General features: G+C 43.8%; 1 protein-coding gene across 1 annotated transcript in view; it reads right to left on the reverse strand.

Moving 5' to 3' along the window:
• Positions 1 to 22,104, reverse strand: part of Plcxd2 (phosphatidylinositol specific phospholipase C X domain containing 2) — a 58,212-nt gene that overhangs the window by 16,351 nt on the left and 19,757 nt on the right. The window contains exon 2 of the mRNA XM_057765899.1: positions 6,965 to 7,425. Within this exon, the coding sequence (XP_057621882.1) occupies positions 6,965 to 7,425 (461 nt within the window). The remainder of the gene's footprint in view (positions 1 to 6,964; positions 7,426 to 22,104) is intronic.

Here is a 22,104-nt window from a genome sequence, read left to right on the forward strand (position 1 = left end):
TGAACCTGTAGTTTTTTGTTGTGGTTGTCTGTTTGTCTTAACCAACCAGACACATGCTCATTAAATTCCATCCCATACTCCCTGGGAAGTCTCTAGATCCTGGACTGAAATAACATGTACCAGAAATCATGTCTTCTGTGCTCATGGAATTGACACTTAGCTCTTGGAGTTTAGATAAACAGTGTGAACTCATTTGTGAGTGAATAGATTTCCAATTGTATGCCCTGGCTGTGATGAAATTGCCCTTCCCAGGGGAGGACACCGATGCCCCACTGGCATCAGGGAAGACTTTACAGAGGCCATGAGCCTCCAGCGGGGCCACTCGAGATGGTGTAATTTTGAAAATAATTAGCAAGCTATATCCATAGCATTAATTAGTTTCTGGGAGGCAGCTGGGGGATAGATTGCTCTTCTGATTGTCCCAATTGTGAGTTCTGCTGTGTGGCTTTCTAGAAGAGCTGCATTTTTCCCATTAGGGGCACGGGTGAGCTCTTCCCTGAGGAATGCCCAGCTCATGTTTACTAGACTGTAATCTTCAGAGTAGTCCTGCAGGCACCCAGGAGCAGGGATTCTATCTGCTCCTCTCACTTCCAGGTGTTCAGGTGATGATGACTGTGACTGACCTTTTGAAGGCCCCAAGGTAGGGAGTGCCAGGCAGGGGGCTGCCAGCGGGGTAATGTCTACCCTCCTGGTTCTTAATGGTTCTGAGTAAGGCTGAGCAGCATGCTGACTGTGGTGTTAATGAGGTTAATCACAGGCTCACTGTAAGCAGATTGCTGGGGAGAGCCAAAGATTTTCCTCCTGGCATTGTAACTAGCTGGTTTAGAAGGCTGACGCCCACAAGGAGAGCTGCCCTGAAGGATGGGCTAGGGGCAGGGGGTGGGCAGGAGACAGGGCAGCCCTGGGACAGGCGCAGCAGGTGGTACCCAAGACATCTGCCTCTGGGCCTGCATAGGTGCACAGAGGACAGTAACAACTTTACTCTGTGGGAGAAAATGTGTTTTCAGTACAAATGACACAAAAGGGGCTTTCTGTCCTTCCCTCCCTGGGGGTTAGGGTGTGCTTCTTGGTAAGTCTGATCTGATGGTTGCTTGCTGGGATTCTCTCCTGACAGTGGAAGGCTGGCAGACCAGCCCCAAGGCTGAGGTTATAGAACACTGTGTAGGGGCATTCATGGAGCTTAAGAGCATCTCTCCCTATCTCCCTCCCCAACTCCCTTCCCATCTCCCTCCCCATCTCCCTCCTCATCTCCCTCCCCATCTCCCTCCCCATCTCCATCCCCACCTCCCTTTCCACCTCCCTCCCCATTCCCCCCCCAATTCCCTCCCCATCTCCCCCATCTCCCTCCCCACCGCCCTCCCCACCTCCCCCCTCATCTCCCTCTCCACCTCCCCCCTCATCTCCCTCTCCACCTCCCTCTCCACCTCCCTCCCCAATTCCCTCCCCATCTCCCCCCATCTCCCTCCCCAACTCCCTCCCCATCTCCCCCCATCTCCCTCCCCACCTCTCTCCCCATCTCCCCCCTCATCTCTCTCCCCACCTCCCTCCCCATCTTCCTGTGCTGTTTTTCTTGGAAACCTCTCCCCTCCAGCTCAGTAGCAGTTCATGTTCAGTTTTTCTCTTGAGACTAAGATGGAAAATCTCATTTCCTTTAAGAACAGTCCTTTGGGTAACCTCTTCTCACTGCGGAGGTTGCTTTACTGGGAGCCTCTGGGATGCAGGTTCAGGGTGTGCTCTACTTTTCCACACACCAAAAACCCCCCTCTTCATACCATAGGGAACACCAGATGCTATCTTATCCCGCAATCGCATATTGATCATTTTTGTTTATGATTATCACGGATTGATAAATTATGTTTAGAACTTATTTCTATTATTGTCTGCAGGTGTGTGCCTACCATGGCGCACACGTGGACATCAGAATGTAACTTTCAGGAACTGGTTCTCTCCTTCGATGAGTTCCAGGGGTTGAACTTGGGTCGTGAGGTTGTCATAACAGGTGCTTTTAACCCATGAACCATCTTACTGTCCTTTTTGTTTAGGATATTTGAGACAAGTCTTACTAGGTAGCCCTATCCCACCTGGAGCTTGCTACTGAGCTCCAGCTTAGAGCAATCTTCTTGTCTCAGCCCAGGTACTGAGGGTACAGGTGTGCACTACCACGTCCAGCTTGATTGCTTTGCACTTCTCTAGAATTATGTATTTCTTCCCTTCTCATTAAGATCCCAAATACTCCTAAACTGTAGGCTAAATCCTCTAATTCACCGTGCCCTTAAAACCTTATGTGCCCTTAAAACCTTATCTACTAAAGTATGCAGATAGGATCTGGGAGCTGGGGCATAATTGCATGTGGAGTAAATGAAATGTAGCTGGTGTTAGAGCCCTTCCTGATATGAAATTCCAGTAATAAAACACCAAACACTGCGGGGGGGGGTGAGCAAGACAGCTCATTATGGAATGAATATTTAAAGCCTGAACACAAGTGTGACAGAGCCCAGCATGGGGCCAGTGACTGGCGGCTCTCTTTGAGTGCTCTTGTTTCCTGTTAAAAAGAGACATGACGGGAGAAATAGGGATGGGGGAGGCACAGAATTTCAATGGTGACCTTGTCCCTTTTTCTGATATATCATTCCACTTCCTTTTCCCCATAACTTTAAGATTATTTGTAGTGGATAAAGCAGCTAAATCAGCGTGTGTGTGTGTGTGTGTGTTTGTGTGCGTGCACGTGTGTGCGTGCGTGTGTGTGTCATGCATATGTCCTTGTGGGTATGTGCATTCAGGTGCACATGCTTGAGTGTGCACACGTGTGGAGGCTAGAGTTTGAGGTTGGGTTTCTTTCCTTGATAGCCTTTCACCTTTTTAATGTAGAGGTCAGAGGACAACATTCAGGGTTCATTTTCTTATTTCCACCTGTATGTTCTGGGCTCGAACTCATGCTGTTGGGGTTGGAAGCAAGTTCCTTTATGTGCGGGATCCTCTTTTTTTTTTTTTTTTTCCAGAATAGAGAGTCTCTTGGTGAATCTAAAGCTCTATTTAGCCAGACTGGCAGACCAATGACTTCCAGGGACCTGCCTGTTCATATCTGTCAGCCGTCCAGTATATCTTCTGTGTACCAAATTATACAATGTTACCCGACCTCAGTTTAACCTTATCTGACCCCCACATTCAAATGCTATCCTCCTTTTCTCAGTGGGAACAGTCTGGGACCCTTTGAGAACAGGTTCTTAATGAAAAGAAAGTGTTTTTGTTTCACAATACAAGAAAGCAGTTGTGAAAATCAAGGCCCCTGGCAAATCCTCAGAGAGTAGCAGGAGCTTTGGGAATACTGGAGAGGAGCCAGCCAGTGAAGGAGTCCTGAGCCACACCACCCACAGGGCTTCCTGGGCACATTGCTTCACCCTCCATTCCTCAATTTTCCCATCTGTAAAATGGGGGGGGGATAAAATGCCCATCTCGGGGTTTGGGATTAAACTCAGTGTTTATATAGCAAGCACAAGACCCTGGGTTTGGACTTCAGCTTCAGGTGGGGATGGGGGTGAGGAATACAAAACAGTAAATGCCTATCTCATAGTATTGAGAAGATGAAACAAGCTAATCCAGCACATTCTGGTGTATTAATAAAACTAGGTTGGTATTCCAAGAGTTCCAGGTAAGACTGGGCTGCAACATAGTGAGACTTCACAACAAATAAATAAATAAACAAGATTAAACCCATGAGTCTGAACAGTATTAAAGATAGGTATGGCAGGACAAATGTTTATAAACACATGGCTGAGCTTATTTCCAACACGAAACTTCTTTGAGTTAAATGTTTCTTCTTAAAATTTCTATTTATTTATGCATGTGTGTGTGTGCCTGTGAGTGTATATACATGTGAGCCTCTGTGTGTGTGTGTGCCTGTGAGTGTATATACATGTGAACCTGTGCCTGTGTCTGTGAGTGTATATACATGTGAGCCTGTGTGTGTGTGTGTGTGTGCATGTGTCTGTGAGTGTATATACATGTGAGCCTGTGAGTGTGTCTGTGAGTGTATATACATGTGAGCAGTGCGTGTGTCTCTGTGAGTGTATATACATGTGAGCCTGTGCGTGTGTCTGTGAGTGTATATACATGTGAGCCTGTGTGTGTGTGTGTGTCTGTGAGTGTATATACGTGTGAGCCTGTGAGTGTGTCTGTGAGTGTATATACATGTGAGCAGTGCGTGTGTCTCTGTGAGTGTATATACATGTGAGCCTCTCTGTGTGTGCCTGCCTGTGAGCGTACACACATGTGAGCCGTGCATGCACACTGAGGCCAGAGGAGAACACCAGAGTCGTCTGTCACTCACTCTTCACCTGTTCTTTGAGACAGTCTCTCCCTGAACCTGAGACTCACATACTCTTGGCTGGGCTGGAGGCTCACATGCCTCAGTGACCCACCTGAGCCACCCCCTCCGGAGCTGGAGGTAAAGTCCCTTGTGGGGGGACATGTTGCTCCTTACGCTGGTGTTGGGATCAGAACACCTGTCCTTGTGATTAGAAAGCAAGTGCTTTTTTGCTGCTCAGGCATCTCTGTAGCCCTTCCAAAATACTTCCTTCCCAAGTTGTTCTTAGGGCCAGGGATGGGGATGTACCGTGGCGGAGCCGCTTGCCTAGCATGTATAAAGACCTGAGGTCCTTCTCCAACGTTTGAAAGAAAGGGAGCAACTCTGAATGAATGTTTGCTTTTTGTTTTTCTTAGAGAAAGTTCAAATCAGTTTTTTTGAAGCTCTTGTTTGCTGCTACCATGCTCTGGGATCAGAATGGAATGCATCTGGAGCCCATAGTTTAAGTGAGTGCTCCTCAGGGGTGTAGGCTTGGAATCTCATCTTTACTGGGGGAACGTGGATAGGATATTAAGCCCTTAGAGCAGACGGAATGATTCTCTACTGAACAACTGACTTATTTCGCAGTTTTGTCTTGGGCTGATAATAGCCAAGCACTACAAGTAAATTTAGATGCCAACTAGAGTGAAGAGAAACTTATTTGGCAGGTGTGGTGGTTTGAATGAGAAGGCCCCCCAACAGGCTCACTGGGTCCCCAGTTGGTGGAAACATTTGTCTCAGCTCAAGAGGTTTCAGAGGGAAACAATAGGAACAACTAGGCTAGAGCTCCAGTTTTGGTATTTTGGTAAAGAATGTGGATGCTCTTTGTCCTTGTCCTATGAATTTTCTTGAGGCTAAACAGAAGTCAATAAAATAATTTCCTTGGCAGAGGAGATTTCAAGACAGGTTAATATTGACTCTGTGTGCTTATCACGCTAATATGGTAATCATTCTTCTACAGGTCTACAACGGAAAAGAGCAGCTGGTGCAAAGAGAAATAGAAAATACAGTTTGGAGAGGAAAAGGGGCACCAAGAAATTTACTGTTGGAGCCAAGACTTGTGCTGACAGAGATGAGAGGATTAAAGAGAGGCCAGATCTGAAATGGAGTAAAGGGAGGGGCGCCTTCAGGGTGTGACTTCACCCAGATAAGCTTTCAACTTGTGTAAAAGGAAGCTTCTGCTCCGAAATAGCAGCAGCAGATCAAAGCTTCTACAAATACGATTCCAGGGTGCCAAGTTGGTAGTCAGACTTGGCGCTGTCATCCCCATGGTTGTGGCTTTAGAGTCAAGAAAGATGCTGGTAGAAGGGGTTAGAGAATCTTCCTCCACGTTGAAGGAGAGCCACTGACTCTGGCACCAGGTAGGAACTCCCTGGATGGAGGCCCTGAGAGGTCGAAGCTGAGGAAGTGGAGCTGGGATTGTGGTAGAGACACAAAAGAGTTAGAGGTGCCAGAGTCACAGGATGGCTGCCAAAGAGAGCTGCACACAGGCAGTGGAAGCAGCTCAAGAGAGACAAGTATTCTGCAAGCAGCAAAGCCAGAAGGGCCCAAGCATGTCGGTCCTTTGACATTGGACATGAAGTCGATGGTTTTTCGCCCCCGGGTTTTAGCCTTGCTTTAGTTCAGTATTTCTTCACTATGCCTGCCTCCTTTCCTCCCTTTGGGAATACTTCACGTAGGTTCTGTGCTGTTGCATGTTGAAAGCATGTAATTTGCCTTGTACTTTTGATTTCACAGGGGTTATAGTTCAGACACTGTCGTGCGTCACAGAAGAGACTTCAGACTTTTAAACAGTGTTGAGACTGTGAAAGACTACGGGGCTTTTGAATTCGGATCAAATGCATTTTGCATTATGATGTGGCTACAAGTCTACAAGGACTAGGGAGGGGGATGTGGTAGTCAAAAGAAGAATGACCAATGCAGGCTCCTATTGCATTCTTGGTCCTCAGTTGCTGAAAATATTAGGGACAGATTAGGATGTGTGGACTTGTTGGCGGAAATGCTCACTAAAGGTTGGTTTCCAGGTTTCAGAAGATGTGTACCATTCTCAGTGCTTTCTCTCTCTGTCTCATGATTGTGGGTCAAGATGGGAGCTCTTAGCTGTTGCTTTGCTTTGCTGTCATAGATGCTAACCCTTTGGATCCATGAGCCAAATTAAATGCTTTCTTCCATCAGTTGCCTTGGTCATGGTGTTTTATCACAGCAATGAAAAAGTAACAAAGACATCAAATATTAATTCCATTTCTACCAGGCCCACTAAATCTCTTGTAGCTCTCCCAGAATAGAATAACTCTATTCTACACATGCTCAATACTTCCACCAATCTATTCTTCCAGCCCCTAACCCTTGGGTTGAATGATTTTGCAGGTGGCAACCTAAGGAGAGCAAAGAATTAAAGAATTAAGTTCTTTTTTTTTTTTTTTTTTTGGTTTTTCGAGACAGGGTTTCTCTGTAGTTTTGGAGCCTGTCCTGGAACTAGCTCTTGTAGACCAGGCTGGTCTCGAACTCACAGAGATCCGCCTGCCTCTACCTCCCGAGTGCTGGGATTAAAGGCGTGCGCCACCACCGCCTGGCAAGAATTAAGTTCTTGCTCTTAGAAGCACATCATTCCTCCGCTCTTACCTGGCACTTCTTCTCCCACAGGCTTTGCAGCGTCATGCTCTCCACACTACAGGCTGGGCACAGCTTGCTCCCAAAGGCCTCCTGGATCCGCAGAACCAGACATTTGTGGTGGGCCTCATCCATGGCATAGAAGTGGTTGAAATCCAGGAAGATGATCTCTTGAGGGTGCTGAGTGAGGAACGCATCAATCTCCATCAGTCCATCCCAAACCTTGATGCCAAAGAGCCCATGGATGAAATAGATCTCCTGGTCGGTGTCCCCTGGCTTGGAGGACACACGCAGGTCAAAGTAGCGGATCCCAGCCTCCAGTTGCTCCCGGAAGGTCAGGTTCTGAGTTACGGACCATTTCTTCATTAGCTTCTTTACCAAGGAGATCCGGGCGAGGCGTTTGACAGCTTGGGTTTGGTCAGGCCCCACGGGGGACTTCTCATCTACCCAGTAACTGAATGAATCATGGGAGCCTGAATAAAGCAATAAAAGGAGAAAACCAGAGTTGAGACTATTTAGCTGATAAGACGACAACAGATAAGAAACAAAAGCGCAAATACATTATAAATAAGCACTTGCAAAAACTTTCTGGCCTGCTGGGAATGAAATAAACAAAAATGAAAGTAATGCAGTCTTATTAGCAGCTCGTTAAGCCTAGGGTAATACCATAATTCTCACATATTGCTAGTGTAAGGTAAATTAATAACTTTTTAGAAAGCTCTTTAGAAATATGCTTAGAAATCAGAGCTTTAAAATATTCATTGCATTTTGATCTAGTAATTTCATTTCAGGGAAGCTACTCTGCAGGAAATAAACTCAAACCTTTGGAAGAAACAAAGATGGCAGCCAGAGGCTATGACAATAGACGTGAACAGGAGGAGGCTTAATTGTTTCTCATAGGATGCTTGTCCCTGGTATTCATTCCGTTGAAGTGAGGAAGGGTATAGGAGCTCAGGAATGTTGGGGCAGGCATATCAGTAAAGAATAATAATCATTCCCGATGCCATCATAATAAAAGTCTGGAAAGACCAGGACTAGAAGAACACGTTTCAGTGCAGTTAAGGCTGTCTACAGCAACCCACAGCCACTGCTACGCCAAATGGAGAGAAGCTCTTATTCTGAAGTCTTAGCTGGCCCACTGTAACTGAGAAGGAAATAAAAGGTATAGGAATATGAAAGGGAAAAGCCAAAACAACCTTATCTGCAGATAATGTCATTTTGTTCATAAAACACCCTAAAGTTTCTGCCAGAAAATTCTTAGACTGATAGTGTTTTTCTCAGCAGAATGGCAATATATAATATTAACAGATAATATTAATGCCAATAACAAATATCTCGAGAAAGAAATAGGGAAACAAGAATATTTACAGTAGCCTCAAAATAAACATGGACACAAGCACCCTTAAAGTGAACCTGATGAAAGAAGTAAGGGATCTCACACTGAAAAATATGAAATGCTGAAAAACTGAAGAAAATACTGGACGACAGAATGCCCTTTCACGCTCACGGATTGGCAGAAGAATAATGAGATGACAGACAGCTCTCAAGTAGTGAAATGCAAACGACCAATAAGTAGAAGAAAGTTTAAGCTCACTAGCCATCGGAGAAAAGCAAGTTAGAAATACATCGCGATTCCATTGCATTCCAGTCTGAATGACAGCCACTAAGAAAACAGCAACAGAGGCTGGAAAAGTATAAAGACATAATAGAACTTTTGTGTGCCTTAATTGTAGCAATAAATGATGGAAATTTGTAGCCATGATGGAAATTAGAAAGAAGTTCCTCAAAAAAACTCAAAAAACAACTACCATACAACCCAACGTCACCATATTTACCCAAAGGTCCTTATGTCAACACACAACAGACACACGTCACAGTGTTCACTGAAGCACTGTACACAATCACTGTGAAGCTGACCTAGGTGCCCAAAACCAGAGGGATGGTGAGATGACATGTGGTGAACATGTTACCTTCCAGCCATAAAGAGGAATGAACTTATGTTGTCTGCAGGACAACAAGTCCCCCTAGAGATATTCACAGTAAGGGAATTAAGCCAGTCTCCAAAACACACTCAGCACGTTCTCTCCCGTATGTGGTTCCTAGATCTTAATTCAACACATGAAATATGCATCCAGGACATGAGAGTAGAAACAAAACCGAATCGGAGGACAAAAGAGACTAATGTGGGGAGGGCTGAGAAGGGGGGATAAGGAGGCAGAGACTGTGTGTACTCAGTTTACTATATATACTTGTATGAAAATGCCTATATAGAACGGTACCGTGAGCAATGAATACACAACGGAGTTCACCAAACCAGAAAATCTCTAGGACCTTTCTCAAATACACAGTACATTATTGTTTTGTATAATCACCTCAAATATTTTAATGGAACTAGTAAAATAGGCTCTCCTTCCTATTTCTTTAAAATAGAGTATATAAAATATAAAAAAGTTTATCTGTAAGCAATGTGTGCATATCTTTGACTATACAATGCTATTATATAAAAGGAAGGTGTACTTAATCTCAGACTGGTTTGTGTATGACTAGAACCATAATTTTGATCTTCTATAATCTGATTTTCCCTAAAAAACTTAATTTATTCCAATTTATCTTAATTTCAAAACGAAGTAACCTTAAAAGTAATTGCACTCACTAGCCCTTGTGTTTAATCAGAAGGCACCAGGAATAGGGTATAAAAACAGAACACAACACCTACAAATGCACAGCATGTACGCATGTGTGTGTGTCGGGAGGGAGCAGGGGCACATGTGCACAGAGGCCAGAACCTTGAAACAGACTCTCACTGAACCTGGAACCTAGGCTGGGGACTAGCAAGGTCCTGCAATCCTCTGGCCGCAGGCCGCAGACCCTCACTCTATGATAACCTGGTCCTTCACTATCACACGTGGATTCTTTCATTCATACTACTGCATTGTCGTCAGCTCTCTGTCAGACTGAATTCTAAAGCAACTGTTTCATACGTACGTACACACGTACACACATACATGCATATAACAAAATAACAAGAGACAGTTGGTGACATTATTTCCTTCTTCTGGGAATTATCATCCTCTACAGACGTCATTCCATTGTCTCAGAAGTAAGAGGGAACAAGAGAAAGACAGGACAGAAATGATGCTTTATTTGTCTGTAGCATCCGGAGCATGGAAGAGGTTCAGTCAAATATTAAGGAACAGTACATTTGTTAACCTTTTGATGAACCGAATTTCACAAGTGAGAAAATTACCAGCATATTTCAGGTGAAAGTGAAGCGATTACTAACAGGAATGTGGGGCGAGTCCCCCTGGGCCTTCTGCATTGGATCCTGTAGCTAATGAGGCCCACTGAGTTCTGCTTAATGCTCTGCTTCCTTTGGCTGTGCAGAAACAGGGAGTTTTTATACCTCCTTATTGAGAGATTTATTACAAATCCCGTAGATATAATGGTGAACAACTAATTCTGTCTTGTTTCTAAATTGCATTAATGAGCCAGCTGTTTGGGACACAGCATATAACAGAGTGCAAGGCACACAGTCAATTCTTGCCCGGGCACCAGGGAATAGCTGTTAGCCAAGCAGGGAGGACAGGCAAGTCTCCTCTGGAGTGTGCTTACTGGTGCTGAGCCCAGTTTTAGCTCCGCAGGGAGATGTGCTAACAACCTTCAATGCTTTGCTCAGCTGAGAGCTGTGCAGAAATGTGACAGCCATGGGACCCAAGGGGCCGTTTCTGATTGCACAGGACACACACCATTCCCAGTCCACTCCACCGAAGACAGAGAAGCCCACCCCACAGGAGTGAGAGCCAGCAGAACAGCCGGTCTCCCTTTGACTCTTTGTCTTCCTTTCAATCTCCCAACCATCCAAACATCCAGGGCTCCGTCCCTCACCCCACCTGTTGTCTGCAGGGTGTGGTGTTGGTGTAGACGACCCAATGCTCCTCAGGGATTGTCTTACCTATGCCCACAGAAGTCAAAAGCAACCATCATTCATTAAGACGTATTTTCAATATTTCTGCCCTTTTTACTTATGTCCCCCCCTCCATAAAACTTCTGTTAATATAGAGTGTATAAAATAACAGTGAAAACAGTGTTAAGTTCTGGTATCTGGTTGGTAAAGGGGACGGGATGATGGGGAGGAAAGACTTTAAATCCAGTCCCAAACGCCAAGTCCCTGTGACTGGATTATTTATTGGCAGAAGTTCCAGAGTACTCTGTAGGGGATGGGGGGATGGGGGAATGGGAGGAGCTAACAAATACTTCCTGGGGGTGACAGTAGGCTTTAGAAATAAGTCATTCATTGTGTGTTCAGACCACCAGGTAGCGCCTTCCCAGGAAGCTGTATCCAAAGAACGCACACCTGTAATCCCAGTAGCCAGGAGGCAGAGGCAGAGGCAGAGGCAGGAGGATGCCACCAGTTTCATGCCACCTGGACTACATAATGCATAGCAAAAACTTTGGATAAATGAGTCCCTCCTTCGTGGTCTGTCCTCCCAGGACTAATTTTAGCCCTTACAGAGGAGAGAGGTGGGGCTGGAGAGATGACTCAGTTCGGAAGTGCTCTTTCTGCTCTTGCAGAGAGTCAGAGTTCAGTTCCCAGCACCCACATGGTGGCTCACAGTCACCTGCAGCTCCAGTTTTAAGGAAGCAGACATCGTCTTCTGACCTCCATGGGTTCCTGCACACACACACACACATTTCATGCAGGCTCACAGAAATATACATAAAAATAAAAATATATAAATCATTTTTAAAAGATGAAGATTTTTTCTCCTAGTTCTAGAAAGTTAGTTGTCTGCAATCTCTTTAGTTTTATACTTATTTTATATTCATTTCTTATTGTTATTTTTTTTTATAAAACCACATCACTTTACGTTTCTTTTTCCTCTTGATGTATGTGAAACCCTGGAACATACATATGTTAGGAGCATAGCACAGAGGTCCTTGCACCCACAGATCTCTGAAGAAACCAGGATGTTAAGCACACAGGACTGTCTTTCCAATGGGAAAGATGAAAACCCACACTTCCATCCAGAAAGCAAGAAGAGGGAGTGATAAATGGCATGGTGATCTGCGTTACCTGTTGGTCCATGTCATACCAAGCTCTTACAGCCAAGACGGGAGGTGGCTAGTAATCTAAATGACCTGATAGGCAGACGTTCCCCCCAAGCTCCCTCCCACAACAAGAACTAGATATAACTAACAGCCCAAATGCCTTCTGTGCTATCTGTATGACCGAGACCAGGCCAGTCCCTTAGGCCCTTAAGCTAGTACAGCTAGTGTATCTTCAGAACCCATCTTCTTGTAAGAAATGACATATACCTTGAGTTGAGTTTCAGTGCAATTACACTTCATTGTGCGACAGGGATTGTCTTATACCAGGGAAGTTTTTTTCCAAATTATACTGGTCTCAAATACATTGGGAATAAACCACCTGTTATTAAACTCCTGGAAGTATGATCCCGATTGATAATGTCAGTCTGCATGGGGTTTTTATTCTTATCACTTCGAGTGGTTTGAATCCCTTTATGATACTTTCAGGGACCACTTCATATATGTAACGATAGTTTATAAAGGTAAACAGTGATTCTCAGTTTGGGTCATATAGCAGAATCTCAGGGCTTTAAAAAGTACCAGCGCCAGAATTCCACCCCAGAAACACCAACTCAGAATCTCTTTGATGTGAGGGTCAAAACCCCCCCAAATGATGCTGTTGAATCCCCAGGTTTGTCATTCACTGCCACGAGTGTAAGATTAACCTTGCCTAACATGTTTAGGTTGTTCCAAGAATGCTTTCAAATTTCATAGGACTATTCTGGTGGCTAGGCTTTCTCATACCTAGGGATACCTCGTTTATTATGTCACTGACCCATGAAGGTTCCCTTTGACCAACTGAATAGCTACAGCTTATTAGGGGAGAAGAGGAAATCAGGAGGCCTTGCTTTCACTACTGTGCTTTCTAGGGGTGACTGGATAGGTGGTTTAAGATTGGTTATGGCCTGTGTGAATTCACAACAGAGACAGTGGAGCAGCCAAATCACAGAAGAAGAGAGGATGGAATGGGGGAAAGGCTGGCCGTGTCTTTCTTCAGACTCATGGTTACTCCCTCTTGGACAGCATTATTGGACAGGATCATCTAAGAGACTAGGAAGAAGAAAAGGAGCTGGCCGTGTGAGTTCCGGGGACAGCCAGTGTGTTCCTTATCTGGAACATAAATCTCTGCTCCCTTCTTTCTGCTGATTGTTTCTTGGGGATTCAAGAGCTCAGGTGAGCATGCAGCAGCGTTTAGTTAAAGCACTGCCATTACCTAGTCCTCACAGATTAGAGGAGTAGTCATTTTCTGAGCTCAGTTAAAAGGAATTTAAAGTGAATTTCCTGAGAACCCAATTTCTAAATAACACAAAAATAATCCAGACAACACAGTCTGCCATGAGACATCGCATTGTACCACAGTGGCACTTCAGAACAAAGTGACATTCCTTATAGACACAGAAGCAAGAATGGAGGAAGAGGAAGCTGTGAGGATGATGAATTTCATCTTCACGTGGTGTAGGAGGTTCTTCTGTCTATGTGTTGCTTTCATTGGTTAGTGAGCAAAGAAACTGCCTTGGCCTAATAGGGCAAAACTTAGGCAGGCAGAGAAGATGGAACTGAATTCTCAGGGGAAGAAAGCAGAGTCAAAGATATGCCATGGAGCTTCCAGAGTCAGACATGCTGAATCTTTCCCAGTAAGCCTCTGCCACATGACGATATACAGATTAATAGAAATGGGTTAAATCAAGATGTGAGTGTTAGCCAATAAGAGACTAGAGCAAGTGGCCAAGCAGTGTTTTAATTAATACAGTTTCTGTGTGGTTATTTTGGAACTAAGCTAGCCGGGCAGCCGGGACGAACAAGCAGCCTCTCTCCTACAACACTCACACCTCTGGGCCACAACAGGGAGAGAAGGATGGTGACCCACAATGAAGAGCTCCTGAACTCATATATTTAGGAACCTCTCTGCTCGCAAATGCCATAGGCACAACTCTGCCTTTGGGAGCCCTCTAATTCTGAAACTGAGTAGGCCCTCCAGGTGGTTCACTGGCCCCACCTCCCCTGGCCTGATTTCTCCATTCTTCTTGGAGATAGTGCCTCAAGGTCCCAACATCATAAGAACTGGTTCTTAGAGGGAGTGAGAACAGCCAACAACAACAACAACAACAACAAAAATTTACTCCATTTCAAAGCACAGCTATATGTGTAGCACGCAAGCAGATATACACTAAACTTAATTTTTAAATTTAAAAACCTATTTTCCTTTTATTTATTTGTGTTTATGTGTCTGTAGGCCATGTGTGGACAGTGTTCAAGGAGAGCAGAATAGAACATTGGATGCCCTGGAGTTGGAGTTACAGGAAGTTGTGAGATGCCAACATGGGTGTGAGAAATTGAATTTTGGTCCTCTGCAAGAGCAGTATAAGCTCTTACCCATTGGCCATCTCTTCAGATCTTTAGTAATGAAAATTACATGTTCAGAACAGAAATGTTAAAAAAGACTGATTGTGGGGAGGCTATTGTGAGCATCCTGAGGAATACTGCCCTAGACTGAGACTCCAGCTTGTCTGGATAGCACCTTGGCTGTCTTACTCTTATTGGGCATGCCCCTCAGTCCCCTCAGAAACCTTTCCCAGTGATCGTCCCTCAGAAGACCTTATATGGAAAATAATGTACCCATCCCTTGTCCCAGAATAATAATAGAGAACCATTTAAATCTCTCATCTTCAGTTTTTTTTTCAAGTATTCCCAGGTATCTTTCCCAAGAATAAGTCATTTCTACATCTATTCAACCTCAAAGACCCAAGTTTACAAGCTGTTAGTTTAGGCCATAGATATTTACAAGCGATGGATGATAAAACTAATTTGGAAAACAGCCATAGCTCTGAGTAAGTGTAATGTAGAGTAACCACATGGTAACACGATGCCTGAGTTTGTCATTCTGGCTCTGTTGCTTACTTGCTATGTGACAGGAATGCTGTGCCTTAGTTTCCTCATCTGTGAAATGGAAATGACATTAGTAACACTTATTAGTTTGTTACAAAGACTAAGTGAGCACTGAGAGGGGTCCCTGACAACAAAATCAGCTCAAATTAATCATTACTCATTATTTATTGCTTTCTCTCTGCCAGTTATATTTGGAACCAAATCATTGAGGTTCCAGCAAATATTTATAGTTGGAGAACTGCCAAGCTTCTAAATGGTTAATAGTTCAAGCTGGGAAGGAGGAAGACAAGTATAAGTGATGTGGTTTTTATTATATACAAAACTCAGCATCAAATATAATCACTTTAGATTACAGTATTACATGATCTGAGCCCAAATTGGCACTAAACTTATAAAAGCAACTAAACTTATTATTAGTGATCTCCAGTCTGCTCTTACGTCAACAGTCGTCAATAAACACTGACTACCCAGTGTGAAAGCAGGCTATTGAGAGCTCCAGGGATGCTCTGCTTCTAGCTGGATGGAATTAGGCATCCTCAAGTGATTCTATGGAAAAACAAATTTTAAAAATCTTATGTTTTTAAAATCAGATTTTTGTAGTGTTACATTTCCATATTGATATGTCAGTTGATATCTAACGGCCTCTGTTACCTCCCTGACTGCATATATGTCTGTGAATAGACACTCAGATGGGTCAATCCTGAAACGACAGAGACACAAAACCAATTCCCATGGAAAGAGGGAGAAACGACCTCCCTTTTAGTTGGGAAAATATGTTAAATAACTTAACATAAAATCTATTTTCATGGAAGTATTTTTACTAACACCAACGAAAAATGGAAAGAAATTTAAAAAATGCTCAAACACAGAAGACCAAAAGTTTTGCTCATACTTTATCTTAGCTAAGCTACATCAGCCACATGATACTGTGGCCAGTCATTGACTTCTGGGTAGCCATGAAGACAAAGCTGGGCTTTTTGATGCTTTGTGTAAACAGCAAGAGACAAAGCAGTGGCATACTGTGCAGAGACAAGCCATTGGGGTCTAATCCAAAGATTGACAAGTAGTTTGCTTCCATCTCTTAAAGAAGAAAAGAATAGACCCTTACTGGAACTGGAATCAGAAAAGGGAAGATTCAGCTGGACATTAGCTCAAGTGAATGTTCTAATGCCAAATTTCAGGGTTGATGGGCTGGTTGCTTGGGGCTCATGCTTGATTTAAACAGAGACTGGAAGACAGTGTCCATGTAGAATTTCCATTAAAAATATCTCATGACAGAGCGATGGAAGTGCTTGTGATCTAAGCATTCAGGAGGCCGGGGAAGGAGGGTCTGAGATTCAAGATGAGTCTAGGCTATTAGTAAGAATCAGTTTCTAAAATCTAAGAGGGCTAGAATGGCTCAGTGATAAAGCACTTGCCTTAGCAGGTACAAGGTTGTGAGTTTGAGCCCCAGAGCTGTAAGACATAAGAGGGGGTTCAGGTCCTCCAATACATTATCACACTCAAAGTGCTTAAGGGACTATTGTTTTAAAGAAATTCCTCCAAAATTCAAATGTATTAAAGTTTAAGTATTAAACATACATTTCCACTCAGGTTAGGGATGTAGACTTAGCAGAGCTCTCTTTGCACACATGAGGTCCTAGGTTCAGTTCTCAGTCCTGTGCTCCCGGCCCCAATGTTTCTATGCAATCTCCTTTGATTCCAAGCTCTGAATGTTTTTCTAAAGTCTGAAGGACACACTGCTGTTTTACAAATGACTAAACAAGTATGTCTCAGTATGGAGTTAGTGAGCAAGGCTAAGCTTCGGGTTGAAGAACCATTTGGGAAGTACTCCCTCCTCAGCATGCGCCTACACTCTCAGACTAAAGTGCTAACAAGGACTCAGATGCATTGCAGACCCTGCGGAGGGCACCAGCTGGTCTCCCTAGTGTGTGAGGCCCTGACTTCCTCTGGAGACTCTGGCTATTCCACTTCATTTTCCAGCATCTTCCTGACTTGTGACAGCTGTCAGCTCTGTAGGGTTTGGGGTTTCTAGGCACAGCCACGTGGAGAGGCACACGAGTGGAGCAGCAGCAGAAGAGGCCAGGGTACCGAAGTAAGCCTAGGGCTGTTTGGTGCAGGGTTTCACTAGTGACTCCTTATGAAATGGGCACAGTGGTAAGACAAAACAAAAAGCACTATTTTATGAGACACTTAGGAGGAAAGTTGACTCATAGAAAACCCCTAGTCTTGAATATAGACATGTGATAAAGAAAAGCAACTCATTTGTAATCCTCCAAGCACAAAGATTCTCAGTAACTCTGGTATCTTCTATTTGCTATGTACAGCTAAAATACCCACCTCCTGCAGGGGGGTGGATAGGCACCTGTGGAGGGAGAAAGAAAACTGGGAAGACTTCATTCACTCTGATAAGAAGGGAACAAAAGCAGAGAAGTGAAGCGGAGGATGCTGGGAGTCAGGGTTAGAGAGGACATCCTACAGTTCTGTGGGGCTGAGGAGAGAACTTCAGAGGAGAGACCCAGGGGAGAGCTTCCAATGATTTCACATCTCCATTTCTCATAAAACAAAGAAGGCTTTGAAAATGAGCATGTGCATGGGTGGTCAAACATGAATCTGGAAGCACACATGGGTCTCAATCCAACTCTGCTTGAGGTCTCTATCTATCGGAAGCTTTGCTCTGTGGACTACACCATTGGTTGGCTGAATTGGAACCAGCGTCCTCAGGCAGCTGCAGATCTAGCTTAGATTGACTGTGGTGCCACAGGCAGGGAAACATGCAAGAAGAAAGATCCTATGGTCAAAACTGACTCTTTAAAGGCTCACAGCTTTCTTTTTGGTATTCTGGAATTTAAACCTTAATTATATAAAGGATAACAATGTATTATATGCAACTGATAGAGATGTAAGAAGCATTCTAATAACAAATGGAATGTATAGCATAAATGCGCAAAGAGAAAGTGGGAAGTTACAAGAAACTACCAGAAACAGCATTGGATGAAGAGTACTGAAGCAAGCACAATGCCAAGAAAATATATTGTTCAACTAACTTGCCCAAGCATGAGGCAGGGGACCTCTTTGCAGCAGCTGACAACAGAATTCTGAGCACAGAGAAGGACCTTCTGAAGCTTCTCATTGCCCTGAAGAATACTGAGGCAGTGCAGTTGATTCAGGTTTTTGGGATCTATGACTAGGGGTTTCACACCCAAAGATGCAGCTGATGAGAAACTTCCCATTAGTAATACACACCTCAGCTTCATGCGATGTGGGATTCCCCTCTGTATGTTGTGAATATGTTTTATGACCATTGGTTAATAAAGAAGCTGCTTTGGGCTTTGCGCCTATGGCAGTGCAGAATAGAGCAAGGAGGGGATTCCAAGCAGAGATAGAGGAGAAAAGAAGGCGGAGTCAGGAAAATACCATGTAGCTGCCAAAGAAGACAGACACCTCATGGTAAAATATAAAATAATAATAATGGAATAATTTAAAATGTAAGAAGAAGCCTAAACTATTGGCCAAATAGTGTTGTAAATAATATAGTTTCTGTGTGATTATTTCAGGTCTGGAAGGCTTGGAACTAATGAGCAGCCTCTGCCTACAAATTTAGAAGCCTGGAGCCAGATGAACACTTCCTTCTCTCTTCCCTGGTTATACAAGGGAAAGATGGAGGCTCTACTGAGGTGCTACTCTGACCCCTACCCCTTCTCAATTTAGATGCTATTAAACCACTTTCCTCAATGCTCTGATAGGCAGGTGGAAGATACAGAAAGGATGGCCAGACCCTGTACTGTGTTGACATTTAAAGGTCAGATCTCATTATATCACAAATAATGATATTTCCCTTCCAAACATCTGAGAAGGATAGCTGTGAGGAGTACTAGAGGAAACCTTAGTGAACTCACTGAGCTAAAAAGACTTCATTTGCTGCGACTTTGCTAATACTTTATTTGAGAAAGCTTTTTGTCACAGACAAACAAAAATAAAATAAATAAAAAATAAAGTAAAAGGATAGATGCACCCAACTATTGTTTCCCCCTGATTTTTATTGATTTTTTGCTTTGTTTTGTTTTTCAAGACAGGGTTTCTCTGTAGCTTTGGAGCCTGTCCTGGAACTAGCTCTTATAGACCGGGCCTTGAACTCACAGAGATCCTCTTGCCTGTGCCTCCTAAATGCTGGGATTAAAGGCATGAGCCACCTCTGCCCAGCAGCTTCTTAATCAACAGAGTAAGAACTTTAAGAACTGATCAATGCCAGCAATCAAATCCAGTTTTCAAATATCTTATTTTATCGCAGGCCTCTTTTCCTTATTCTTTTTCATTTTGTGGTGTTAAGAAACTCAGAGTCTTGGTCCATTAGGCAAACTCTACCACTGGGCTATGAAGACCTTCAGGGTCTTTTTGGCCACTCAGACCTTAGTTCCAGAGATCAGGTATATGGTACCTCTGGAAGCTGCCATCTGTGGAAAGAGCACATGGCTAATTTCACTTATATTTCCCTATTTAAAAGTAATTTATCTGGGTGGTAGTGCACACCTTTAGTCCCAGCACTTGGGAGGCAGAGGCAGGTACATCTCTGTGAGTTCAAGGGCAGCCTGATTTACACATCAAGTTTCTAGACAGCTAGGACTACATGGAGAAACCCTGTCTTGAAAAACCAACAAACAAAAGAAAAATGAAAAAAAAAAGTAATTTATCTTGAAGAAATCACGTATTTGGCCACATAGCTTGTCAAAGCATCTCTGGCACTCACACACACACACACAGTACTTGTGGAAACCTTGTAGTCAAGACTAGAAAGACGTTACTTCCGCAATGCTTGAACCTCAGGCTTCACCACTAACCTGTCTCTGGTCCCTCACACAGGCTCTGGTTTGAAAATAAACTTTTTAAGTTTCTAGTGTGCTTACTGCCAATGGCAGGCTTAGACATGTTGTTTATATCATTTATGCTCTGTCATAATCCTGAAGGCAGCGGTTACATACGCTTATTATAGATGAAGAAACTGAGGCTCAGACTGGCTTTGCCCTGGCTTCAGAGCTGCAGAGTTTGCAAATGGCTGCCTGCGACAGAACCAGGGCTTGATAATTGGTGCTACGCCAGGATATCGTAGGGATGACACTGTTGCTTCTGTTCCCTGAGCATCTAAGCAAGTCAAATATGTTGCTCACTTACATCTGGTGACATCCTTTGGCCTGCCTTTACTGCTGAGTCCTCACCTGAGTGCCGAAAGATCAAGGAAGAGATGAAAGCTTTTTAAAGTTTTGTAAAGAAGTTGGGCAGTGGTGTGCACACCTTTAATGCCAGCACTTGGGAGGCAGAGAAAGGTGAATCTCTGTGAGTTCATGGCCAACCTGGCCTACAAGAGCTAGTTCCAGGACAGGCTCCAAAGCTACAAAGAAACCCTCTCCTGACAAACAAAAAAGAAAAAAAAGAGAGAGAACTGAAAACATTTCTGTGTAGGAACACATGAGGGCACTCTAACCTTCTCTCAGTTAAAGAATCATTTTCTGGGACTGCCACAGCTCCCAGCTTTGGCACAAATGATTTTCTTGGACTTCAGCCTCCCCATTCCTAAACTTAGGACGGCTGAGGAATGAGCCTTAGCATCTCTTCTCTCAAGAGTTGGCTACTTCCACTCATTAGCTGTTCATGTAAGAAATTTAGGGCTCTATTCGCCATTGCAAAGACAAGGTTTTGAGGCTCCAGAGATGGCTTGGTTGTTATGCATTCTTACTGCTCTTGCAGAAGAGCTGGGTTCAGTTTCCAGCACCCACATCAAACAGCCCACAAACCCCTGTAACTCTAGTTACAAAGGATATGGTGTTTTTTTCTGGTCTCCATGGACACCTGCACACATGTGCTACTCATACGTGTTGCACAAGTACACATATCAACACAAATAAACATTTTAAGCTACATTAATTTATTTCTAACTATATTTAAACAGAAAACATGCTTATAGATTTAACTTAACCATCTTTGCAAAACAGCAAACCATACCTGAAACTAGGGTTGTGTGTATTTATTTTTGATTCATCTGATAATTGGGTAAATTGCTGGAGAAATCTGTCCCCTCCTACAGCTCTGCAGTGAGCATCTTTGAGTTGGTTGACAATGGCTGGACAGCAACTTGACCCCCTGGTGGTCCATCTAATTCCTAACATTTGTCATTGTTCTCCTTCATTCCAAAGGCTGTTGTCTCACAGCTTTGTGGGTGGCATTAATACTCTGGGGGGAACTCCAAACCCCCAAACCAGCTCCTTCCTAGTCATCTAGTTGGTTGACTCTTTCGCAGGGTTGGTAGGGCAGGATTCATTTGATGGGACTACAAAGCTGGCTCAGCAATTAAGAACGTACATGCACTTCACTTGCTTTGGGGAACTGAGTTTGGCTCCCTAACACTCACATTGGGCATCTCACAACCACCTGTAACTCCAGGTCCAGAGGACCCCAAGCCCTCTTATAGAGTCTGGGGACCTCCATATTCATACCTGCGCTTGCCTTCTCCCCACAAATGAAATCCAGGGAGGGGAGTGTCTCAGATCTCTTCCAAGACAAGACAGGGTCTTCTTTCTATTCTGTGAATGAAATCCTAAGCCAAGTGCTCTGCCAGATGGAAGGATGTGGAGGCCCAAAATTGTGAGCCCGTTTCCATATTGATCAAAGGTGAGAGAGTTGGAACTTACCTCTAGTCCTTCAAGGTTATTGTACTTCTACCTCAAACAAAGATCATACATTGATTTAGATCAGAGAGTTCTGCTTTCTCAAGGTTATTGTCAGCAGTTGTGGCTAATAGTCAGACCATGTATTTCAAGAATAGAGAAGTAGATATGCTTCTACCTCAATGGAACTCCCTCCTGATACTATTCTATACGTTTCTCTGTTTTATTATTTCATTTGAATCTTCATATTCTTTACTAATATTTTCTAAATCCCCACACCTCTAGTAAAAACACTAGCGATATTTATCTGCTGTAAAATTACCTGGAAAGAGGTATGTTTGTTGAGGTTGGTCCCCGACCAAAGGAGGAGGGGAAATCCAATAAGAAGTGTCTAAATTACACCAAATGGTAGGATTACAGTGAATCTGTACCATCGCCTTAGCAGTGAAAGCGAACACATCCCTGAAGACTGGCTCTCTGAAGAGCTAGTTGGCTAATGCTTCATGCTGCTCTTTCTTT

Source organism: Chionomys nivalis, chromosome 3 (assembly GCF_950005125.1).
Source record: "Chionomys nivalis chromosome 3, mChiNiv1.1, whole genome shotgun sequence".
Taxonomy (NCBI): Eukaryota; Metazoa; Chordata; class Mammalia; order Rodentia; family Cricetidae; genus Chionomys; species Chionomys nivalis.